This window comes from Diadema setosum, chromosome 14 (assembly GCF_964275005.1).
Source record: "Diadema setosum chromosome 14, eeDiaSeto1, whole genome shotgun sequence".
In the NCBI taxonomy this organism is placed as follows: domain Eukaryota; kingdom Metazoa; phylum Echinodermata; class Echinoidea; order Diadematoida; family Diadematidae; genus Diadema; species Diadema setosum.
In genome coordinates, this window is record NC_092698.1 from 19,581,439 (window position 1) to 19,607,164 (window position 25,726).

A 25,726-nucleotide genomic window follows, 5' to 3' on the forward strand; every position below is an offset into this window, starting at 1 on the left:
GAGTGCATTCACGTACGAGAAATGGTATTAAGAAATGTGTAATTTCACTGCTTACCTTTTATACTGAAGAGAAATAAGTTGGTGAATAGCCAGAATTCGTTTTGGAAGTGTAATGTCCAAAGATGAGAGTGTAATTTTTGTTGTATCCAGGTTAATTCCCCGGCGAACAATGGTCGCTGCAGTGTACTTCCCAATCGAATTTACCGCTGTGCGTGACGTAAAAACTTTTAGCCAATCAGCGTTCACAGGCGTATTGTCTGCACTTTAGGACTCCGGGTCAAGGGGTATAAAAGGGGGCCCGGGAAGCTTGAAATTTTACCCTGGCTGAGAATTTCGTTGATGATTTTGACCCTGTACATCCTTGATGTCTTGTTGATGCTACATTTGTGATCTGATAAAGTCTGAGGCTATAAAGTTAGAGCAATCGTAAGTCTAAAATTCTCTAAGTCCCTATAATGTTGTTAGCATGGTTAGAACTTATAAACTGAGATATGAGGATATAAATAAATACTTAGAAAATATTTGTGATGGTCTTCTTAGTTAGGGAAATTGGAAACAATTTTATTAAGAAGATGGATAGCGAATTTAGGGTTTCTTTCCCATTGACTTAGGCGAAAATAACTCTGCTTCTCAATAGAGTAGGGACAAGTATGGAGTACCAATTGTTTGAGAATATTTTCTTACATGCTCACAGTCTCTTAGGCAAATTTATTAAGAGAGGATGTTATTTTTCTTTGCTAAACAGAGAGATGGCGATGATGCAATGCAGGGTCTGGGACCCTGGGATAGGGGGTCATGAACGATGTCTCCTAGGATAGACTCAGTCTAATTATTGTTGTTACCCAAGTTGTTATCCAGTTTGTTGCTAGAATTTTACCCAGATTGGCAACTAGTGTTTGGAATTTAAACTGTGTTAGGATTCTAGTTAGTGTCGTCTAGAATCTAACTGTTACTGTTAGTTCTGCTTTTGTATGAGACACTTGTTGAGACTTAGTCATTTTCAGAGAAGTGTGACTTCAACATTTTTGACAGTGTCAGCACTTAGAAATTTTTCAGAGAAGTGTGACTTAGAAATTTTTGACAGTGTCAGCACTTAGTCATTCTAAGAGAAGTGTGACTTAGAAATATTTGACAGTGTCAGCACTTAGTCATTTTTCAGAGAAGTGTGACTTAGAAATTTTTGACAGTGTCAGCACTTGGAAATTTTTCAAGGGAAGTGTGAACTTAGAATATTTTATGATGATAATGTGATGTGCAGTGGATTGTAGTTTAACATCTTATGAAGACATGAGGTGGTACCATAGTAACGTTAGTGCTCTTTGCATTTGAATACCGAATAGGTTACACAGATATAGGTGTAGGTTGTGATGAGTGTTGGGCAGATTCCCCTTCCCCTTTCCCCTTCCCCCCCCCCCCCCTTTCCCTTTCATTCCCTGATGAGGCGAAAGACTGACGGCAGATTCTACAGCTTGATGAGTGACGTGTTACCATGCCAAACCAGCAGTTGTGATGTTTGCAGTGTCAGAGACTGGGTTCGAGATGAAAGACAAGTTTGATGCTTTAGCTGAAGGTTGAGTCTCGATGATGCTGAAACTACAAGGGCTTAGCTGCAATCTGGCAATTGATGTCCTACTCCTAGCGTGATGTGGTCATGGCAAGCTGCTGTTCTTTCCTCTTCCCCCCCCCCCCTTTTTCCTCCTTGTGTTTCTGTCCTTTCACTCATTACTTTTAGTAAATTTAACAAGTGTCATAATCGAGTGTGCCTAGGGCAGGCCTGACTAGTGCACAGTAACGATCGCGGTGCTGATTTAGTGTCAGAAGATAGTTATTTGAAAGCGGTGTTTGTGTCCCACCAGTGATAGGTAGGAGTGTGACCCACTTGATGTCTATGCTATCACCGAGTACCGGGCAGTGAGATACCTAGGTTGCAGGGTCTGACACCGACAGAGTGAGTGCAGAACTTGCAAGGAACTGTTGACAGGGCCTAGAAATGTATCTGTGGAGTGTGTGCTGGTTAAAATCCCGGCGGGGTGAGATCCGGATAGTGTCATGAGACTAGTAGAAAGACGCGTGTTATTTATTCTTGTTGTTTGCGTATTTTATTGAGCCGTGCTTTATAAAGGAGAAAACCAAGGAAGACTGCTTGCAGTCTAGATTTGGAGACAAATGCCAGGAACAGAGCTAAGTAACATCTAGAATGGAGGACCAGTAATTCAATTTCAGTTAAAGACACTATAGTATAAGTATAACCAAAAGTTGATAGAATCTAAGTTCACACAGAGTGTAACGTTAGTAATAACAGTACTTTATTAGAAAAGTGGTCTAGTAATTAAGTTAGTATGAACATGCCTGTAAGTAAAGAAATGCACTCATACTTCTCCTAAAAGGTAATAATATAAGAATTGGGGCACAGAGTAAAGTATCAATACTAGATTTTCTAAAATGGAAACAATCCGTGTGTAAATGTTTGGATTGTACAATATGTAAAGTGTACAGAGTATACATATGTAATCACACTTTGCGACAATGTACATAGAAGTTTGGAATTAAACGTTCAGTGTTGTTGTGAATTCAATTCCTGCTTGAACAGACTAAGTTACGAAGAAAGTCAAGTGTTGTGTGACGAATGACTGCAAGTCTGTTTAGTGATCTGTGGTTGCGGTTGTGATGTGTGAAATAATTTAAGAGTAGCAGTAAAACAAGACCATCATCCCACGACCGCGTCCATATACTGTGGACAAACGAACCCGTCATCGACGCTCGAGCCAGTTTAAGTAATCAGTTTGATAAGAACTTTGTGACTGAGAGAGAAGGGATTACTAGTAGTTAGGATACACTGTAGGAATGCCAGAATGTGGGTGCCGCAATTTACAAGTGAAATGTACATGACAGTTAGGCCTGTTGACCTTACGCTCGAGAGTGGTTGAGAATGCTTAGCATGCCAGTCTGACTGTGTGTGTGCTGGAAACACGTGTGGCGAAATTGTCGCTGTATGGAGTGTTGTGGTGCAATGACTGAAACGTGCACAGCTGACTCGTGGTATTTAAATATCAACACTAGCTATTCTGACAGTCACGATTATGCACAAAAACACTAAATATCGAATTATCAACTCACCTATATTATGCTGAATGCTTGAATGATGAGATTGTTAGAAACTTGGCATAGAAGTCTTGTTGAAACAGGAGATTTTAGTGCAAAATCACGAGACTCACTGTATTCGAGTGCTAGTAGCAATGGCTTAGTAGGACTGTTTGGCGGTCAAGTCAGTTATCTCATTTGCATGTACGCACTTTCAACCAATTGCACATTCAGTATGATAGTGGCATTCAGGGTCGTTTAGGCACTTACAAAAGGAGCTTTCCTATTGGTCAGTGTTTGTTGTGAATAGAATCTAGTTATTCTCCCTCTCTCTCTGTAGTTCTGCTGACAATAAGGAAGTTATGTTGTTGGCAAGGCGTGGTTTACCTGAACAAACCTGGTGGCAGCATTACCTTCGAATGAGTGATAGTTGATGAGATTTGATTGATTGAGCTACCGTTACGGAGATCTAGCCTTGTTACTGTTTGGTGGCAGATAGGACAAATCTTTTAAGATCGCCACCCCAAATTGGTACATGGTCACGATCAAATACCGTTACATATTTGTAAGCGGTGGGATGGTCACGCTGCACTAGTTCAGATTAAAATTTTTGTAAGCGGAGTGATGGTTCAGTCTTTACTTCAGAAATTATATTTCTGTGAGCGGTCTGATGGTCTATTGTAAAGGTCTAAGTCAGAATTTTAACTTAGTGAATTTTGTATTAGGACAGTAGAAGAAAATTTGTTGGTATGGTTACAAACAGGTTGTTAGTTTTGGAATAGTACTTAGGCTTATAGCACTAACAAGTACTTAGTGGTTAAAAGTGAAGCACAGAATATGAGGTGATTGTGCTATCTTGGACACTGGTATTACATGACAAATCGTTGGAGTTTTGGAGAACTTATGCTGTTGTGGAGATAAGGCGATGTAGTGACGTTGAAGTTGTGAGTTAGTAATAGGTGAACAGCAGGGAGCTGTGAGACCTAAGATAGTGATGTGAAGAAGTTACAGTAACGTTGGTGGTGAAGTTTGAGGTTAGGACAGCTGGTCTGTCGAGAGGCTCATGTAGTACCTGTGCTCTGAAATAGACTGAAAATTCTGAGTACTAATAAAGTACTGTTCTTAAATTTGGTTGGGAGTATAGGAGAGTATGAGTGCGTATTACAAAGTATTAATACACGTAAGATAGTTGAGTATCAGTAAAAATGCACACTTCTACCTTAGTGTAAATTACAACTCTATTCACGAACTGGTTGGTTAGAGTTAAGGTGAAAGAGTAGTACATAGGTGACTAGTTGCATAGGGGAGCTTGCTCCTGATTGTTGTAAGAGACACGTTCACAAACCCCATTTCTACGCTAAAAATAAAAAGGCGGTCATGACTGAAGCTAGTCCAGTGAGTCCTGTGACGATGACAGAGGGTACTGGTGGGGGTGATGATGTAGTCACTAGAAGTTGGGCTGTTGATGGTACGGATCCAGAGATAGCTGTCAGAATGAATGAGTATGGTGATAGCATCCCGCCGAGAAGACGACGCGAATATCCCGCTAGTCAGTTTGATGCCAACCCCCGATATGTCGCAAGTGATGTCCCAACTGAAGTGATGATGCGAACCGCAGATGTACATCGCAAGGATGTCATTCCCGACAAGTTCAGTGGCAAGATGCCGTGGGCTGATTATCGCCGTCATTTTGAGGTTTGCAAAGAGTTGAATGCGTGGACTGACTCTGAGGCTGGGCAGTATTTGGCGACTCGTTTGCAGGGACCTGCTTTGAAGGTGTTGTCAAATTTGCCTCCTGGTGCACCCATTTCTTACAAGGACTTAGTGAAGCACTTGGAACATAGATTTGGTCCAGGGGAGCATGCTGAAAATTTCTTGATGGAACTTAGAATGAGGCGTCGTGGGAAAGATGAGACTCTGCAAGAACTCGGCCAAGCCATCCGTGATTTGACTGCCTTAGCTTACCCCGAACTGAGTAATGATGCACGTGAGAGACTGGCGCGTGGACATTTCTCAGAAGCAATTGATGACTCAGAGATCCGTAGTGGCATATTCCGTGCGCATGCAACGACTTTAGATGAGGCAATCCGTGCAGGGCTCGCGACAGAATCCTTTTTGAAGGTAGAGAAAGCTCGCGAGAGATGTAGGCCAACTCGATACGTCAGGACAGTGGAAAACCAGGTCCAGGCTGCACCTGTGAATGACAAAATGAGACATGAAATTGATGAGCTGAAATCTACTCTCAAACAGTTGACTGAAGTGTTGAGACAGAGTGATGTGAGACCAAAGATTGATAGATCTACTGTCACATGTTTTGCTTGCCAGCAGGTTGGACACTTTAGTAGGGAGTGCCCAAATCGTGGAGCTCAGCAGGGAAACGACAGGAGGTCTTCCCTGTTGGCCAGGGGACGGCCCAACTACCAGCGACCAGGCCCAAACAACTAGATGATGAACAGCAGAGTAACAGAACTAGAATTTGCACTATCAGTGATGTCAGTTACACTATGTTCATTCCCGTGATGATTGATGACAGACAGTTGCATTTCTTAATTGACACTGGAGCAACAATTTCATTAATTTCTCATGATGTAGTCAGCACAATGCATCAAGCAAATATGTGTCATTCTGCAGTACAGCTTTCTCAGGCAAATGGATCTGCAATTAGAGTGCATGGAGAAATTGAAGTAGAGATGAAGATTGGAAGTAGAGTACATGAAGTTGAGTTGGTGGTAGCAGCTATTGAGCAAGATGGAATTTTGGGGATGGATTTTCTCCAATGCATGAATGCGAGAATAAACTGTGAAGAGGAGTTAGTTGTGATAGACAATGAGGTCATTTCCTGTGCCAGTATGAGTGATGAACGAAGCCGTGTTCAGAGAGTTGAAGTTAGTGCTGATGAACCGATTGATGATGTACCCAAACACCTGAGAGACTTGTATATCGAAGCAACAGCCAACATTGATGAGCGACAGCATGCCAAAATAGCCGAGATGTTAGCTGAGTATGGAGACGTATTTGCAAGAGGAGACAATGACATAGGTCGAACTATGATGATGTATCACTCCATTCACACGACATGTAATGCACCACTACGACAAGGGCCAAGACGTCCGCCTATGGGTCTGAAAGATGAAATCGACAAACAAGTGAAAGAAATGTTAGAACGAGGCATAATCAAGCCATCATGCAGCCCGTGGTCTTCCCCTGTTGTACTCGTGGATAAGAAAGACGGTACCAAGAGGTTTTGTGTAGATTATCGCCTACTCAACAAACACACTGTGAAAGACTCGTTTCCCCTTCCAAGAATAGATGAGTCGATTGATGCTCTTGATGGTGCAAAGTATTTCTGCACACTAGACTTAGCCTCTGGTTACTGGCAGGTTCCCCTTGATGATGATGCAAAGTTGAAGTCGGCTTTTGTTGTGCCTGGAGGTCTGTACCAATTTGAAGTGATGCCTTTTGGGTTATCAAATGCACCGTCTACTTTTGAGAGATTGATGGAAACTGTGCTGGCAGGACTTCATTGGAAGATACTACTCATTTACTTGGATGATGTTATCGTATTTGGCTCATCAGTGGAGGAGGTGATTGACAGACTCAAACTCGTTCTAGATCGTCTGAGGAGTGCTAACTTGAAGTTGAAACCCAAGAAATGTCACCTGTTCAAGAGAGAAGTCCTCTACCTCGGTCACATTGTGTCTGACAACGGAGTACGCACAGATCCTGAGAAGATAGAATCAATCAAATCGTGGCCTACACCTGCCAACACAACTGATGTCAGAAGTTTTCTCGGCCTGGCGTCATATTATCGCAGGTACATTAAGGACTTTGCTGAAATTGCAAGACCACTTCATGTCCTCACTCAGAAAGAGAAGAAATTTGACTGGAGCTCAGAGTGTGAGACGGCATTCCAGACTTTGAAGGAGAAGTTAACAACCTCCCCAATTCTAGCCTATCCAAGAGAAGGAGTACCATTTCTTATGGACACTGATGCAAGCAAGTACGCTATCGGGGCCGTGTTATCACAAGCACAAGATGGGCATGAGAGAGTCATAGCCTATGCAAGTCGAACTTTGAGTCGGGCAGAGCAAAACTACTGCGTGACGAGACGAGAGCTGTTAGCGATTGTTCACTTTCTGAAGCACTTTCGTCATTATCTCTACGGTCAAGAAGTCCAAGTTCGAACAGATCATGGCGCACTGACATGGTTACTCAATTTCAAGAATCCTGAAGGTCAGCTAGCTAGATGGTTAGAGATAGTCACTCAGTATCGCCTTACCTTGGTTCATCGTGCTGGAAGAGTTCACATGAATGCTGACGGACTGTCAAGACGCCCTTGTTCCCAGTGCGGCCGCCTAAATGATGCCTGTGTAGGAAACAGAGACAGTGAATTAGATACTGATGACTAAGCGTGTCGAGTAGTTAATTGAAATGGTGGAGTAAACTACGAAGTTATTGAAGTTTCAGACATTTGAATTTTAGTGTTGTTGTTGTTGTTTCTTACTTAGGTACAAGTTATTCATGGATGATGGCTGAGAATACAGCTTTTGATGTAGATGAGTTGACAGAGAGAGTTGCTGCAATTACTTTGCTTCCCTCTGTGACGTTTGAGAGAATTAGACGAGCACAGCAGCAAGATGCTGACATCAAACATTTGTTGAGATGGAAAGAAACAAATGATGTGAAGCCAGAATGGAAAGAAGTGTGTGCCCTTTCCTCTGCAGTGAAAACCTATTGGGTGAACTGGGATTTACTGGCAGTGCGAGATGGGGTACTGATGAGAAAATGGGAGTCTGTTGATGGTAGTGATGTGACTTGGAAACTTGTTCTCCCTCGTACCCTACGACCAGAGATTTTGATGGAATTGCATAATTCTCCAACAGCTGGACACTTAGGGATACATAAGTTGCTTCACAAAGTACAGCAGAGGTATTATTGGGTAGGACTTGCAAGTGATGTGAGGTCGTGGGTGAGAAAATGCAACACTTGTGCCATGATGAAGAATCCGCCCAAGAGACTTCTTGCCCCTTTGCAGCAATATGGAGTTGGAGCCCCATTAGAACGTGTTGCGATGGATGTCATGGGACCCCTACCTAAGACTGATAGAGGGAATGTCTATGTGCTTGTCATCGGAGATTACTTTACTAAATGGATTGAAGCCTTTGCCATTCCTAACCAAGAAGCTGTGACGGTTGCTAAGGCCTTTGTTGAGGAATTCATTTGTCGATTTGGGATACCCAAAGAGTTACACACTTTGAGTCCACACTGATGAAGGAAGTATGTAAGATGTTAGGAGTGAAGAAAACCCGAACTTGTCCTTACCATCCTAAGGGAGACGGCTTCGTTGAGCGATTCAACCGCACTTTGACGACTACACTAGCTGCATCACTTGACCCTGATCGTCATCAGAGAGACTGGGATGAGAGGATACCATTCGCTATGATGGCCTATCGAACGTCAATCCAATCGTCGACTGGTGAAACTCCCTCTATGATGATGTTGGGAAGGGAAACTACTCTTCCGGTAGATTTGACGATAGAATCACCAACACCTGATGATGAAAATGACAAAGATGATTATGCATACAGGTTAAGATGTTCGCTACAAGATGCACATGAGAATGCGAGATCAAAACTGAAGTTAGCAGCTTCTAAGCAGAAACAGATGTATGACAGAAACACTGTGATGCGTACATTCAAGAAGGGTGACTGGGTTTGGTTGCAAAGTATCCAGAGGAGGAGAGGTCTATCACCTAAGTTGATGATGAAGTGGCTGGGTCCGTACCTTGTAACCAGTAAACTGTCTGAAGTAGTGTATCGTATCCAACAGTCACAGAGGACCGCACCAAAAGTGGTACACGTTAACAGACTTAAGATCTATGATGGTCCCCCCCGCAAGAATTGGCTTGATGAGACTGTGAGACGCAATCCCCATAGAGTTAGACTGCCTCCACTAAGATTTAGGAAGGATGATGAGTAAATGACTAACCAGATGATATTTGTTTTGTTTCTACCCACCTGATTGCTTCACAGATGAAGTGCCGTTTCTGTTCCTCGTATTACAACACGTGGGAGGTGTATCGCCAACATCTAAACAATCATCATGAGACAACCATAACGGGGAGATGTAGGATCTGTGGGAGGGAGGTGGAGAATCAGCGAGCGCTCGATCTCCACCATGGAACACACCATCCCCATCGAAGGCTGCCCACCATCCAGTATGGTGTCGCTAGCGAGACGTATCGCAAAAACTGGATGAAGAATAGGTCCCAGGTCGAGTTGAGGGGGGAGCGGATAACAAAGAAGGAAAGGCGAGACAAGGAAGAGAAGAAGGAAAGGAGAGACAAGGAAGAGAAGAAGGAGGAAAGGAGAGACAAAGAAGAGAAGGAGGAAAGGAGAGACAAAGAAGAGAAGGAGGAAAGGAGAGACAAGGAAGAGAAGAAGGAAAGGAGAGACAAAGAAGAAAAGAAGGAGGAAAGGAGAGACGAGGAAGAGAAGGAGGAGCTAAGCAAGGGAAATGAAGAAAAAGTAACAACAGTTGAAGTGGAAGACGAAGGCGAGTGGGAGGAGATCTTCAGTGATGGTGACTCCAGTGATGAGGGCAGCAGCCACGACGACTCTGACAGCGACTCTGGCAGCAACTGTAGTGATGACGATTGCAGCGTTAAGAATGACGACGCTGGCAGCAACTGTAGTGATGACGATGGAAGTGCTAAGAATGATGACGACGCTGGCGGCAACTCTAGCGATGACGATGGCAACGTTGAGAATGGCGACAGCACCCCAGCAAAGCCCAGTACAGAGATATCGAGGAAGCGCACTATTGATCTACGGGACGACAGCGATGATGAACTAACCATTCTTCTGAAAAAGCCGTGTGTGGGGATCCGCGTAATCACTCGCATCGAAATCAGGAGCAAGGTTTATGTGACAGCACATGGACAGACCCGGCTCCTGAGAGAGACAGTGGACATTGTTCATCCGGAGTCAGACCTGTGTGAAGTGAAAGAAGAATAGAGTGTGATATGAACTGTATATAGTTACTGTTGTTGTTGTTGTAAATAAGTGTAGATATATGAGATGTAACATATGTCATATATTTGGTGTTGTAGGATATGAGTAGGAAATTTATTAATTCTGCTCATTCAGGAAGACATTAAAAGTTATAATTTGGATCTGTAAATTTAAAGGTGGCGGTAATTATCACTGGGACAGTGATTGTCGAGGAGGGGGATAGTGTGAGGAAAATGCTGTTATCCCCCCCCCCCCCCCGAAAAAAAAAAAAAAAAAAAAAAATACAATACAATACATGTAGTACATAACGAGAACAGCAATGTTGATATTGTCTTTGGATACAGGCAATGTTTTGATAATTTTTTTTAAAATTGTTAACGTTGAACATTGGAATGTGAACAAAATTCTGGGAAATATAAAACAACGAAATTGAGGCTTTTTACACAAAATGAATATTATAGTAAGGAAGATTTTATTGAAGAATATGTGTAATAAACAATGAACAGTGATGATAGAAGACTAGCAGGATGCACACGTAAATGACAATGTGTAGACGCTAGCTAGGCTATATAGACAATTGCACAGTGTATGGCGTAGTTACCGTATCACAGAATGTCAACAGACGAATTCAGAATTTATGACATAGGTTTTGGCTCTTGTAGATCTTTTTGGTAGAAAAGATTGGATTTTGGAAGAAACTTATGTTATTTGAATGTTTTCACAAGTATAAAATGAGACTATGTGGTTTTACTGGCAAGTCTAAAATCAACCGGCAACGGCGAAACCCGTGTGCTAATTATAGCTCAGTCAGAAAACATAGAATAGTACATGTGGGACTGAGGTAAGATCGAGTGCATTCACGTACGAGAAATGGTATTAAGAAATGTGTAATTTCACTGCTTACCTTTTATACTGAAGAGAAATAAGTTGGTGAATAGCCAGAATTCGTTTTGGAAGTGTAATGTCCAAAGATGAGAGTGTAATTTTTGTTGTATCCAGGTTAATTCCCCGGCGAACAATGGTCGCTGAAGTGTACTTCCCAATCGAATTTACCGCTGTGCGTGACGTAAAAACTTTTAGCCAATCAGCGTTCACAGGCGTATTGTCTGCACTTTAGGACTCCGGGTCAAGGGGTATAAAAGGGGGCCCGGGAAGCTTGAAATTTTACCCTGGCTGAGAATTTCGTTGATGATTTTGACCCTGTACATCCTTGATGTCTTGTTGATGCTACATTTGTGATCTGATAAAGTCTGAGGCTATAAAGTTAGAGCAATCGTAAGTCTAAAATTCTCTAAGTCCCTATAATGTTGTTAGCATGGTTAGAACTTATAAACTGAGATATGAGGATATAAATAAATACTTAGAAAATATTTGTGATGGTCTTCTTAGTTAGGGAAATTGGAAACAATTTTATTAAGAAGATGGATAGCGAATTTAGGGTTTCTTTCCCATTGACTTAGGCGAAAATAACTCTGCTTCTCAATAGAGTAGGGACAAGTATGGAGTACCAATTGTTTGAGAATATTTTCTTACATGCTCACAGTCTCTTAGGCAAATTTATTAAGAGAGGATGTTATTTTTCTTTGCTAAACAGAGAGATGGCGATGATGCAATGCAGGGTCTGGGACCCTGGGATAGGGGGTCATGAACGATGTCTCCTAGGATAGACTCAGTCTAATTATTGTTGTTACCCAAGTTGTTATCCAGTTTGTTGCTAGAATTTTACCCAGATTGGCAACTAGTGTTTGGAATTTAAACTGTGTTAGGATTCTAGTTAGTGTCGTCTAGAATCTAACTGTTACTGTTAGTTCTGCTTTTGTATGAGACACTTGTTGAGACTTAGTCATTTTCAGAGAAGTGTGACTTCAACATTTTTGACAGTGTCAGCACTTAGAAATTTTTCAGAGAAGTGTGACTTAGAAATTTTTGACAGTGTCAGCACTTAGTCATTCTAAGAGAAGTGTGACTTAGAAATATTTGACAGTGTCAGCACTTAGTCATTTTTCAGAGAAGTGTGACTTAGAAATTTTTGACAGTGTCAGCACTTGGAAATTTTTCAAGGGAAGTGTGAACTTAGAATATTTTATGATGATAATGTGATGTGCAGTGGATTGTAGTTTAACATCTTATGAAGACATGAGGTGGTACCATAGTAACGTTAGTGCTCTTTGCATTTGAATACCGAATAGGTTACACAGATATAGGTGTAGGTTGTGATGAGTGTTGGGCAGATTCCCCTTCCCCTTTCCCCTTCCCCCCCCCCCCTTTCCCTTTCATTCCCTGATGAGGCGAAAGACTGACGGCAGATTCTACAGCTTGATGAGTGACGTGTTACCATGCCAAACCAGCAGTTGTGATGTTTGCAGTGTCAGAGACTGGGTTCGAGATGAAAGACAAGTTTGATGCTTTAGCTGAAGGTTGAGTCTCGATGATGCTGAAACTACAAGGGCTTAGCTGCAATCTGGCAATTGATGTCCTACTCCTAGCGTGATGTGGTCATGGCAAGCTGCTGTTCTTTCCTCTTCCCCCCCCCCCTTTTTCCTCCTTGTGTTTCTGTCCTTTCACTCATTACTTTTAGTAAATTTAACAAGTGTCAAAATCGAGTGTGCCTAGGGCAGGCCTGACTAGTGCACAGTAACGGTCGAGGTGCTGATTTAGTGTCAGAAGATGGTTATTTTATAGCGGTGTTTGTGTCCCACCAGTGATAGGTAGGAGTGTGACCCACTTGATGTCTATGCTATCACCGAGTACCGGGCAGTGAGATACCTGGGTTGCAGGGTCTGACACCGACAGAGTGAGTGCAGAACTTGCAAGGAACTGTTGACAGGGCCTAGAAATGTATCTGTGGAGTGTGTGCTGGTTAAAATCCCGGCGGGGTGAGATCCGGATAGTGTCATGAGACTAGCAGAAAGACGCGTGTTATTTATTCTTGTTGTTTGCGTATTTTATTGAGCCGTGCTTTATAAAGGAGAAAACCAAGGAAGACTGCTTGCAGTCTAGATTTGGAGACAAATGCCAGGAACAGAGCTAAGTAACATCTAGAATGGAGGACCGGTAATTCAATTTCAGTTAAAGACACTATAAGTATAACCAAAACTTGATAAAATCTAAGTTCACACTGAGTGTAGCGTTAATAATACTTAGAAACTGAAGGTGATTTAGTAAGTTAGTATGTAAGTAAAGAAATGCACTCATACTTCTCCTAAAAGGTAATAATATAAGAATTGGGGCACAGAGTATAAGTATCAATACTAGGTTTTCTAAAATGGAAACAATCCGTGTGTAAATGTTTGAACTGTACAATACTGTAAAGTGTACAGACCGTCAGAGTATTACATGTAACCACACTTTGCGACAATGTACATAGAAGTTTGGAATTAAACGTTCAGTGTTGTTGTGAATTCAATTCCTGCTTGAACAGACTAAGTTACGAAGAAAGTCAAGTGTTGTGTGACGAATGACTGCAAGTCTGTTTAGTGATCTGTGGTTGCAGTTGTGATGTGTGAAGTAATCTAAGAGCAGCAGTAGAACAAGACCATCATCCCACGACCGCGTCCATATACTGTGGACAAACGAACCCGTCATCGACGCTCGAGCCAGTTTAAGTAATCAGTTGATAGGAACTTTGTGACTGAGAGAGAAGGGATTACTAGTAGTTAGGATGCACTGTAGGAATGCCAGAATGTGTGTGCCGCAATTTACAAGTGAAATGTACACGACAGTTAGGCCTGTTGAACTTACGCTCGAGAGTGGTTGAGAATGCTTAACATGCCAGTCTGACTGCGTGTGTGCTGGAAACACGTGTGGAGAATTTGTCGCTGTATGGAGTGTTGTGGTGCAATGACTGAAACATGCACAGCTGACTCGTGGTATTTAAATATGCACACTAGCTATTCTGACAGTCACGATTATGCACAAAGACACTAAATATCGAATTATCAACTCACCTATATTATGCTGAATGCTTGAATGATGAGATTGTTAGAAACTTGGCATAGAAGTCTTGTTGAAACAGGAGATTTTAGTGCAAAATCACAAGACTCACTGTATTCGAGTGCTAGTAGTAATGGCTTAGTAGGACTGTTTGGCGGTCAAGTCAGTTAGCTCATTTGCATGTACGCACTTTCAACCAATTGCACATTCAGTATGATAGTGGCATTCAGGGTCGATTAGGCACTTATAAAAGGAACTTTCTGATTGGTCAGTGTTTGTTATGAATAGAATCTAGTTATCTCCCTCTCTCTCTGTAGTTTTGCTGACAAATAAGGAAGTTATGTTGTTGGCAAGGCGTGGTTTACCTGAACAAACCTGGTGGCAGCATTACCTTCGAATGAGTTATATTAGTAGAGCAGATAAGCCCTCAGAATCACGTGAATTGTGCAAAATTTGACTAAAGCATGAAACTTTCACCAGTGTTAGTACATACCATAAGATTTATTTTAAGATCGGGAGGTAAGTCTGATTTGACCTCTGATGACCTCCAGAGGTCAATGTACTTTAGATATCAGAAAATCGATGTTTTTAGACATTTGCAAATGATATATGTGGTTATGTTACACTAAACATGCATTTATACCACAGAGAAATCATTTCCAGATTCAACAGAGCACTGACAGGTTTTTACCTTTGACCTCTGATGACCTCCAGAGGTCAATGAACTTTAAATATCAAAATATTGATGTTTTTAGACATTTGTGAATGATATATGTGGTTATGATTCACTAAACAGGCATCTATACTTCAGGGAAACCATTTTCTGATTCCACAGAGTATTGCCAGGTTTTAACCTTTGACCTCTGATGACCTTTGGAGGTCAATGACCTCAAAATATTATATTGATCTGTGATGTCATTGGTTAATGGTAACCATTGTTAAGATGTACAAAACAAGCATATCTGTCTTACAATGAAATTGTCTTCATATTCTAAAGAGCAGACAGGTTTCTACCTTTGACCTCTGATGACCTTGAGAGGTCAATGACCTCAGAATATCAGAATATTGAAGTATGACATCATTAGTGAAAGGTCAAACATGGTAAAGATGTACAAAACAAGCATATCTGTGTACAATGACATCGTCTTCATATTCCAAGGCACACAGACGAGTTTCTGCCTTTGACCTCTGATGATCTCGAGAGGTCAATAACCTCAAAGTATCAGAATAGTTTGGCATCATCAATGGTAAACATGATGATGTTTTAGAGAGCACTCGTAGGCCCTGTTTATTAACGAGCCATTACCGTTCACCTATGAAAATCACACAAGGTCAAATACCTCGAATGAAATGTGAGGATGTTAATATTGATATTGCGATAGTTAATAGTTAATAATTGTTTATAATGTAGGGCTTACAAACCATGCATTTCTGTTACCAAAAAAGTGGCTACTCATTCCGCAGAACTTTTCAGGTAATTATCTAAGTCGGGTATGTGCACAGAGCAAGGGGTGTCGAGCTGTTTTCACGTGGGGGGGGGGGAACTTGGAAAATATTAAAGCATAAGTTCATGGTGCAAAGGAATGAAGCGGAGGGGGAGGATGTGGGTGGGGGATAGGAATTTTTGCAGGTTTAGACCTGAAATCAGTGATTCAGTGTAGCTCTTGTTTAATGTGTGCGTCATCACTTACGGAAGTTGATGGGGTGTGGGCGCATCTCACCTATACCCTCCTCCCAAAGACGAAGTTTTTTTTTTTTTTTTTTTTTTTAAGAATCTGATGCATACGTTTTGGGGAATATTTGTAAAATTATGGATCACCAAGGTGTACCAAGTCTATATGGATGGGAACCCAGCAAGCGCAGCGTTGGCGAGGGTAGGGTATTCCACTCCCATTCGACAGAGCTCTTGTATTTTGAGAAATGAGATTCAACGACCTGGCACACAGGCACTTTTGAAGGAATACCTCGAAATTGTATCAAAAAGGTGTAGTAAGTCAGCCATCTATGGAGAAGACCAATCGACAGAAGGATGTGGGTGGAGGTATCCCCCTCCATTCCCCCTCCCATATTTTCTCGGGAGGCGGGGCAAATGCCTCTTGCCCTCCAAAATGAACAATCGTGCATATATAGGAAAGCCTTTTCATCTTTGGAATTCAAATAAAAATATCTCTTAAAAACATTTTTCATAGAATAAGGGAAATTATCATTCCCCAAAGTATGTTATATCTGTGGAAGGAACCAAGCAGGGGGAAGGAGTCTATCGAAAGGAGATATCCCCTCTCACAGAAGGGAGATTTTGCATTTCAGAATTAAATTTTAACAATCCGATGCACACTTAAAGTGAAAAACTGGGCAGTTTTCTGTCTAAAAAGCAAAAAACAACAAACAACAAAAACTAACAACAACAAAACATAGTCCACATCTAAGAATTTAATGGGGTGGGGGTCAACTATCCTTGCCACCACCCCACCCCTCCTCCAAACTGATGCCCCGGTATGTGCATGTGTTTTATTCCACTTGTTGAAAAGAAGAGAGAGTTTTAAGAAACAATATTGTTCAGTGGTCGCTATCCCAGTCAAGTTAATTGTTTATCAATAAGGTGATTTCCTTCACCTGTATACCTTAAGATGATGTAGGCCTGGTATTTGCCTTGCACGTTATTACATCCATTTCTTTTTTAGTATTCTCGTTTATATTTTGATGTGAAAGTTGTTTACTTTGCCACGATTTCATTTGTACATAGAAAAAATAATCGAAGACTGAAAATGAAACTGATACAATATTTAATGATTGACATGATGCACATATTGTGTATTTCTATAGCAATAAAAGTGAGCAATTCAAAAGGCGTGTACTCATTTCACTTACATGAACATTAGCGATGATCCTCTGACCCCTGGAGGATATTGAAAGAAATGCATCAAAATGTAAGAATATTGATGTCTGGTCTCATTGGTTTGTAATGGCCAGCTGCATTTTTTTTTTTTTTTGTGTGTGTGTGTGTGTGTGTGTGTCCAAAATTGTATGCAGAGTATTCCACACACAGTTCAATTTTGACTTCCATCTAGGACAATGAGCGGTTACTTTTTTCTCAACTACACTGTAATATCAAAATCTATTGAAAAAACACGGTGGCGGCTGGGTTTAACACATTATCATTCCTTTTCGTTGGAGATCCATGCGGGATGGTCAAAACAAACATAAAAAATAGATATCTCAGACCTAATTGTTATAACAAAGCATCATATCCTCATATACCCAACCCAACCCTCTATGCCCAGACAATGTAAACCACCCCATGGACTTACTTGGAGCTTTAGAATATCCTTTGTCAACAGAGAGAGACATCCAAACCTTTGCAGTGCCGACTAAGATCTGTCATGGAACTGATTGGTATTGGCTCTGCATCATTGACAGCAGATCTCATTTCCTATTCTCCTTCTTCTTCTTCTTCTTCATTATACTGTGTAATCTTGTAATATTCTGCCATGGAGCCTTTTCTTAATTGGTTAAAGAAGGTATCCAAAGAGCTATATGAAGCAAAAAACGACAAACAAATGCAAAAACAAAAAGAGAGACATAACTATTATGTATCTTTAATAACAGAGCTGAATATTGAGTATCTCTCTCCTGAAGTGTTTCAAAGAGATACAAGAGACAGTGGCCGAGAGTAGCCGCCACCTTTTTTGGGAGTAGGCCTACTTTGTGTTCTTGCAAATGATGCCTGACATTTTTGGTCATTTGCCCTTTTTGAAGAATGCAGCAATAGAGCCACAACTTCCTGCGGAGTGAATATTGTGGGGTTCTTGATGCAGAACATCATCGCTGAATTTGCCTGAGCTGTACTTTCTTACAGGGATTGCCATTGTAGTTTTGTTTTGTTTTGCTTTGTTTTGTTTTTCAAGTGTGGCTGTAACACTGCTTGTTTTGCATATGATGGTCATTGCAGCTAAAGAGTGCATATCTTCTCTGGATCATTCCAAACTTCATGATGTTTCACCTGGGTGAATGGATCCCAGATGATGCATGCATATTCCAGGACAGTCCTGAGCGGCATGGAGTAGCAAAACACCTGAACTTTATGATACTCGTATCTTCGTGTGGAGAGAGTCTTTGGTTGAAGTATAACCTTTTTAAGCTGCTGTGGCGATTTGATTCCAGCTGAGCCTCCTATTGGAACTCCAAAATATTTTGCACAATCCGCTTTCTCCATGGTTTGCCATGAATGCTTATCTATTCCCTGGGTAGGTCTCGGATGGCAATAGCTAGTTGCAATACACAGGATTGCTTCATGTGGAATGCATGTTGGGCCTCACAGTATGTCGAAGTTTTCAAGATGGTCCATGATGTCGCAGCTGTGGACTGTATACTCCAGGACCATGAGTCATTCATCGCAGTCATACTGTAACAACCCACCAGCTTTACACTGGCCAATACAGGCCCACCAGCTGGAAACTATGCAAATATTACCCATGAGCTTGACACTTAGGCAAACCAGTCCCATAATGAGTCCGACAAATGGGGGAAAAGATCTATGAGACTTACACTGAATAGATTAAACACTCTGTATATCAGTCTCGTGGGCCTTGTTTTCCTCGAGTGTCGAGATAATGGCCATATTTGCCTATATTTGCTAGTCTACATAACTAACCCAAACATAACAGTTGTATTTGAGGTCACTGCCATCACTCAAGAAACTTAAGCTTATTTCTGAAGTAATTGACCTCTCACATTTCAGAGACCTGTTATTATAAACCAATGCTCTGTGGAATATGCATACATACTTTGATCAAAACATCAGTGCGTGATTTGTACATGATTAAGCATTTACGATTACACCAATGAAGCCAAACATCAATACAGGTAAGCCTACACATGTGACCTCAGTGACCTCTCATTGTCCTGAGAGGTCAAAGTTGGATATAATGCACAGGCTAACGACCAATGTTCCATGGAATGACAAGATTCTTCTATAATAGCATAAATGATTGTACATCGGGTATTACAAAGTTGACCATTGACTATACAGAGAATATCAATATTCTGATATTTTGAGGTCATTGACCTGTCACCTTCCTCAGAGGTCAAAGGTAGAGACACGTGAGTAATTTCTCTTGCTCTGTGGAATAGGAAAACAATTCAATTGTAATACAAATGAATATAACATCTAAATCATGTTTGTCATCAACCAATTGCACCAAATATCAATGTTCTGACATTTTGAGGTCATTGGCCTCATCATAAGTCATCTGAGGTCATCAGAGGTCAAAGGTAGAAATCTGACTCGAAAGGCTCAGTGGAACATTGAGGCAATTCCTCTTACAAAAATTAGTTTTTAGTACATAATTATCGTGTTTCAGTTATGAGTGACGCATTAAAATATCAATTTTCTGACATTTTGAGGTCATTGACCTCTGAAGGTCATCAGAGGTCAAAGATAGAAACCTGTCAGGGCTCTGTGGAATATAAAGACAATTTCACTGTGACAAAAATTAAGTTTTAGTACATCATTACTGTGTTTTATCATTAACCAATGATGCAAAATATCAATTTTCTGACATTTTGAGGTCATTGACCTCTGGAGGTCATCAGAGGTCAAAGGTAGAAACCTGTCAGGGCTCTGTGGAACATAAAGACAATTTCACTGTGACAAATATTAAGTTTTAGTACATCATTACTGTGTTTATCATTAACCAATGACGCAAAATATCAATTTTCTTAGATTTTGAGGTCATTGACCTCTAGAGGTCATCAGAGGTCAATTCAGACTTACCTCCCGATCTTAAAATTAATCTTATAGCATGTACTAACAATGGTGAAAGTTTCATGCTTTAGTCAAATTTTGCACAATTCTTCGGCTTATCTGCTCTACTATATTTGATGAGATTTGATTGATTGAGCTACCGTTACGGAGATCTAGCCTTGTTACTGTTTGGTGGCAGATAGGACAAATCTTTTAAGATCGCCACTCCACATTGGTACATGGTCACGATCAAATACCGTTACACTAGTATGTGTCATTCAGATGGCGGCAACACGGCTGTCTCTTATTAAGAACATTTCTATCTGATATTGTAGATGGCAACACGGCTATCTCTTATGGAATAAAATGCATTTCTATGTCATTGAGATGGCAACACGGCTGTCTCTTATGAAGAACATTGACATTGTAGATGGCAACACGGCTGTCTCTTAAGTAATGAAGTGCATTTCCATCTGTCATTGAGATGGCAACACGACTGTCTCTTATCAAGAACACTGACATTGTAGATGGCAACACGGCTGTCACTTATTGAATAAAATGCATTTCTATCTGTCATTGTAGATGGCAACACGGCTGTCTCTTATGAAGAAAAGTAAATTTCTATCTGTCATTGAGATGGCAACACGGGTGTCTCTTAAAGTAAAGTGCATTTCTATACTGTCTCATTGAGATGGCAACACGGCTGTCTCTTATGAATTGTCTCTTATGAATCAAATCTAATCAGATCTTAAACTTGAATGCAAGTATCATATATTTTCCACTGTTTATTTAATAGGAAAAGACTTGCGATTATGTTGATTACTCTGATTTGCATAATGTGCTTGTGGCTTGTGAAGCAAATCTAGTCAGATCTTAAACTTGAATGCAATTAAGTGTCATATATTTTCCACTGTTTATTCGATAAGGGAAAGACTTGCGATTATGTTTTCATTGTAACTTCAATATCCTGCATGTGAACTTGAAACCATACAGCATTATATACTTTGTCTCGTGGCCAATGCTTATCTTAAATCAGTTTTGCTATGGTACTTAGTCTCAACAGTTGTTATTATGAAATGCTTAAATGAATTTCACATGGTTGCAAAGTCTCAATGTTGCACTGCCCTAGACCGAATTTGATCTTTATTCACCGATGTTGACACTAGGTTGGTGCGGAACACCATAAGTCTTGAAAAGTCCTCCCTCCCAATTCTCAGAGGCAAGGAGTTGCGATGGCTGGTAGCCTCATCCCGATATTGGGATTGATTAGAGCTGGTTGTTCCCCAACCGGGTAACAGGCAGGTTTTTACCGCTCTTACTTTTATTATTTCTTGATATTATTCTTTTGTCATCACTAACTCTTGTTTGTTTTCTTACTTTCTTAATCATTCAGCCAATTATGACACCAGGTTGGTGCGGGAAACTGTAGTCTTAACCAGTCCTTCCTCCCTATTCTTCAAGGCCAGGTGTGGTGACAACATTAGTGGCCTATCCCCCCCCCCCCCCCCCCCCCCCCCCCCCATTTGGGACTGGAAGAGCATGTATAACCCCCAACCAACATAACACACCAACAATGCCGCGAAAAGGAAGGAAGAGGAGCCTTTCAAGAGACACCCGAAAAAGCCTAGAAATTCGACAGCGACGACGGCGTATACAATCAGAAAGTCTTCTGCGAGAGTCAGAAAGGTTCGTTTGAATATATTTTGTCGAGAGATTTTGCCGATATAATCGCGAGTAGAAGTCACACAAAATATACTGTGGTCCCATACCTATTGTTTTGTGTGGTTCGAATGTACTGAATTTTTACATGTCATTTGAAATTGTTGAATGTCACCAGTGATTTTGCTGGCCAGCGCCGACCCGAGAGGGGGGCTATGCTACCCAAATCTTTATTGAACTGGTGTATATTCGCACAAAATATACTGTGGTCCCATACCTATTGTTTTTATGTGGTGTCATTTGAATGTCATCAGTGATTTTGCTGGCCAGCGCCGAGAGGGGGGCTATGCTGCCCAAATTTTTATTGAACTGATGTACAGTAAGGGTACCGGTTTTCGACATTTTAGCACATTTCCTTGTTTACCATCAATACTGCACCGACCACGTTTTACCTCGGAATTTCGATATGAAGTTGAGCTACAAAGGCCAATAATAATATGCCTTAAACGAATTCCCATTTGAATGCACTCGCGTTCAATTTTTAAGCGATTTCCGTCACGCCGTCGCTGGCATCAGATTTTGACACCCAGCATCAATTCTCGACACAATCACAGCGCGCATCACACAGAAATCACATGGCGCATACAGTACGCGTACACTGCATTGTGGACGCAAACTAGCAATCATACCGGCGCAAGAACTTGTTGTTTCCTCTATAACGTGTCTTGATATGGGAATGTCGAAATCTGGTGCCACATTCTCAAAGCCAACTCTTTCTACAAGTTTGCTCATTTATCACGAATTCAGCCATGAAATTACTAAAGACGATTATGAAATCAAACATCAAGATTTGGCAAACAAACTGATACTAAAGCAAGATAACCGGCACGGGTGAATTTAATTTTACGGCGATGTATACAAAATGCGTCATATTGTTTTGAACCCCTAAAAATGGCTGACATTAACATTTCTGCTGACACTGTGTTGCTTTTCTCCTAAATATTCTACCATCGGATTATGATGACAAGTGACAAATGGTGTTTATATAAGACTAGAAATGTGATTAATAACTTGGTTGATTGCTGAAGTCAGACGTTTGTATTGAGTATAAGATTTTATAAGAATTATCTGCTTGGTGTCGAAATCTGGGTCTCGTTGAAAACTGGTGCACTAACGGTATATTCACACAAAATATACTGTGGTCCCATTCCTATTGTTTTGTGAGGTGTCATTTGAATGTCATCAGTGATTTTGCTGGCCAGCGCCGTGAGAGGGGCTATACTGCCCAAATTTTTATTGAACTGATGTACATTCACACAAAATATACTGTGGTCCCATTCCTATTGTTTTGTGTGGTGTCATTTGAATGTCATCAGTGATTTTGCTGGCCAGTGCCGAGAGGGAGGGGGGCTATGCTGCCCAAATTTTTATTTAACTGATGTATATTCACACAAAATATACTGTGGTCCCATACCTATTGTTTTGTGTGGTGTCATTTGAATGTCATCAGTGATTTTGCTGGCCAGTGCCGAGAGGGGGGCTGTGCTGCCCAAGACAAAATATACTGTGGTCCCATACCTATTGTTTTGTGTGGTGTCATTTGAATGTCATCAGTGATTTTGCTGGCCAGCGCGGAGAGGGGGGCTATGCTGCCCAAATTTTTATTGAACTGATGTATATTCACACAAAATATACTGTGGTCAAACCGTAGTGGAGGGGGGGCTATGCTGCCCAAATTTTTATTGAACTGATGTATATTCACACAAAATATACTGTGGTCCCATACCTATTGTTTTGTGTGGTGTCATTTGAATGTCATCAGTGATTTTGCTGGCCAGTGCCGAGAGGGGGGCTATGCTGCCCAAGACAAAATATACTGTGGTCCCATACTTATTGTTTTGTGTGGTGTCATTTGAATGTCATCAGTGATTTTGCTGGCCAGTGCCGAGAGGGGGGCTATGCTGCCCAAATTTTTATTGAACTGATGTATATTCACACAAAATATACTGTGGTCCCATTCCTATTGTTTTGTGTGGTGTCATTTGAATGTCATCAGTGATTTTGCTGGCCAGCGCCGAGAGGGCAGGGGGGCTATGCTGCCCAAATTTTTATTGAACTGATGTATATTCACACAAAATATACTGTGGTCCCATACCTATTGTTTTGTGTGCTGTCATTTGAATGTCATCAGTGGTTTTGCTGGCCAGTGCCGAGAGGGGGGCTATGCTGCCCAAGACAAAATATACTGTGGTCCCATACCTATTGTTTTGTGTGGTGTCATTTGATTGTCATCAGTGATTTTGCTGGCCAGTGCCAAGAGGGGGGCTATGCTGCCCAAATTTTTATTGAACTGATGTATATTCACACAAAATATACTGTGGTCCCATACCTAATCTAAATTATTTCTAATATGTTATTGTTTTGTTTTGTTTTGTTTTTTGATGGCCAGCGCCGAGAGCTATGCTGCCCAAATTTTTATTTTGATAAGATGCACTACGGCGCGTGCGTGTGTGTGTGTATGTTTATGTTTGTGTACTTTCAACATCAGATGTGCATTGGCATCTTGGCACGCATATGCGTGGAAAAATACTTTTTTTACCCCCAAATACTCAGTATATATATATATATATATTTTTGCATGCTGAAGGTTGGCATCCCTGTGTGATATCACTAAATGCCTTATAATTCTCATTTTGCTGCCACTCATTTTTGAAGTTCAGGACCAACTGCCGGGACAAGCTAATAGATTTCAATGTTGATTATTTACAGACTTGAGGACCAGAAGCACAGACAAGCCAATTTGCGCCTGTGTGAGACACCAGAACAAACAGAAGAGAGAAGAAAGAAAGATCGCTCTTCAAAGGCTCTAAGTCGCCAACATGAAACCGCTGAGGAAGCAGAAGAGAGGTAGGCCTTGCTCTGTCATGTGTATCCTAAATAATTTTCTTTGAGTAAAGCCAGTGCTAAATCAGGAGTCCTCTTCGAAACACCTCTCAATCCTGTGTATTTTCGCCACTTCTCTGCTCTCCTTTATCACTAAATGTCTTATAATTCTCATTTTGCTGCCACTCATTTTTGAAGTTCAGGACCAACTGGCGGGACAAGCTAATTGATTTCAATGTTGATTATTTACAGACTTGAGGACCAGAAGCACAGACAAGCCAATTTGCGCCTGTGTGAGACACCAGAACAAACAGAAGAGAGAAGAAAGAAAGATCGCTCTTCAAAGGCTCTAAGTCGCCAACATGAAACCGCTGAGGAAACAGAAGAGAGGTAGGCCTTGCTCTGTCATGTGTATCCTAAATAATTTTCTTCGAGTAAAGCCAGTGCTAAATCAGGAGTCCTCTTCGAAACACTTCTCAATCCTGTCTATTTTCGCCACTTCTCTACTCTCCTTTATCACTAAATGTCTTATAATTCTCATTTTGCTACCAGTCATTTTTGAAGTTCAGGACCAACTGGTGGGACAAGCTAATTGATTTCATTCAGTCAAACCAGTTTCCTCTACCCATAAACATCCCAGCACAATATATATCATGCAGTTTACTTAACAACCAGAAGCCACCTCTATCATGACATAGCAATACAGAAAACTTATCTTTTCCTATACTTGCTTACAGGTTAAAAAATCAAGCCCAGAGGCAAGCACAGCTGCGAAAACGCCAGGCTGAAAAGGCTGTCAACAAAACATTACGCCTGGGGATGATAAACGATGTTGCCAACTTCAGTGAAAATGACTACTGGTACCCACAACCCTTGATTCAGCACAGACTAACATCTCTTTATAATGCAAACAACATCTGGCCACACTGCAGTGCTGTAAGGTGGAACGAGGAACGTCCTGGATTCTGCTGTGAAAATGGACGGGTACAACTCCAGAGGCCAATGAAATTCGAGGTTATGACGAGAGGTTATGACGTATGAGTGGACTACAATATCAAGAAAATATAAAGAAAATACTACAAAAATCCATTTTTCATGAAAATTACAAATTCCATCAACTTCATATTGACATATGTTAAGGGTAGCAATTATTCCCCCTGCTTTCTGAAAGCGGTTGGTCCACTGCTCTTTCATAATTCTAGAAAAGTGAATTTTTGTTGAATATCCTTTATATTTTCTTTGTATTGTTGTCCACTCATACGTCATATCCTCTAGTAGTCTCCTCATCCAGCGGTTCCAACACCAAAACTTTAAAAATTCATAACTTTTGCATCGATTGTCCAATTTTTCTCAAACTTTCACTGATGTGTTCTACTAATGTTGCTGCTTTCACTCAATCCACATTGCTCTTTGG

The 25,726-nt window shown here is 41.0% G+C and overlaps 2 protein-coding genes and 2 long non-coding RNA genes across 4 annotated transcripts in view; 3 read left to right on the forward strand and 1 right to left on the reverse strand.

Moving 5' to 3' along the window:
- Positions 1-328: 328 nt before the first annotated feature.
- LOC140237450 (uncharacterized) lies at positions 329-10,264 on the forward strand. Its single transcript, XM_072317377.1, has 2 exons — positions 329-426; positions 9,114-10,264. Exon 2 carries the CDS (start codon positions 9,114-9,116, stop codon positions 10,095-10,097), a length of 984 nt encoding a protein of 327 aa, XP_072173478.1. The 5' UTR covers positions 329-426; the 3' UTR covers positions 10,098-10,264.
- Positions 4,432-9,641, reverse strand: LOC140237451 (uncharacterized). The gene is made up of 4 exons (XR_011901842.1): positions 9,099-9,641; positions 8,404-8,632; positions 7,361-7,447; positions 4,432-5,275 (listed from the first exon to the last, which is right to left on the reverse strand). It is a non-coding gene; the product is annotated as an uncharacterized lncRNA (long non-coding RNA).
- An 11,065-nt stretch (positions 10,265-21,329) lies between the features above and the next one.
- On the forward strand, positions 21,330-24,704 carry LOC140237769 (uncharacterized). The gene is made up of 3 exons (XR_011901870.1): positions 21,330-21,456; positions 24,199-24,336; positions 24,634-24,704. It is a non-coding gene; the product is annotated as an uncharacterized lncRNA (long non-coding RNA).
- Positions 24,705-25,116: 412 nt separating this feature from the next.
- The window catches only part of LOC140237961 (chromobox protein homolog 3-like), a 36,945-nt gene continuing 36,335 nt past the window's right edge, over positions 25,117-25,726 (forward strand). Inside the window, exon 1 of the mRNA XM_072317891.1 lies at positions 25,117-25,296. Coding sequence (XP_072173992.1) covers positions 25,132-25,296 — 165 coding nt within the window. The 5' untranslated portion in view covers positions 25,117-25,131. The remainder of the gene's footprint in view (positions 25,297-25,726) is intronic.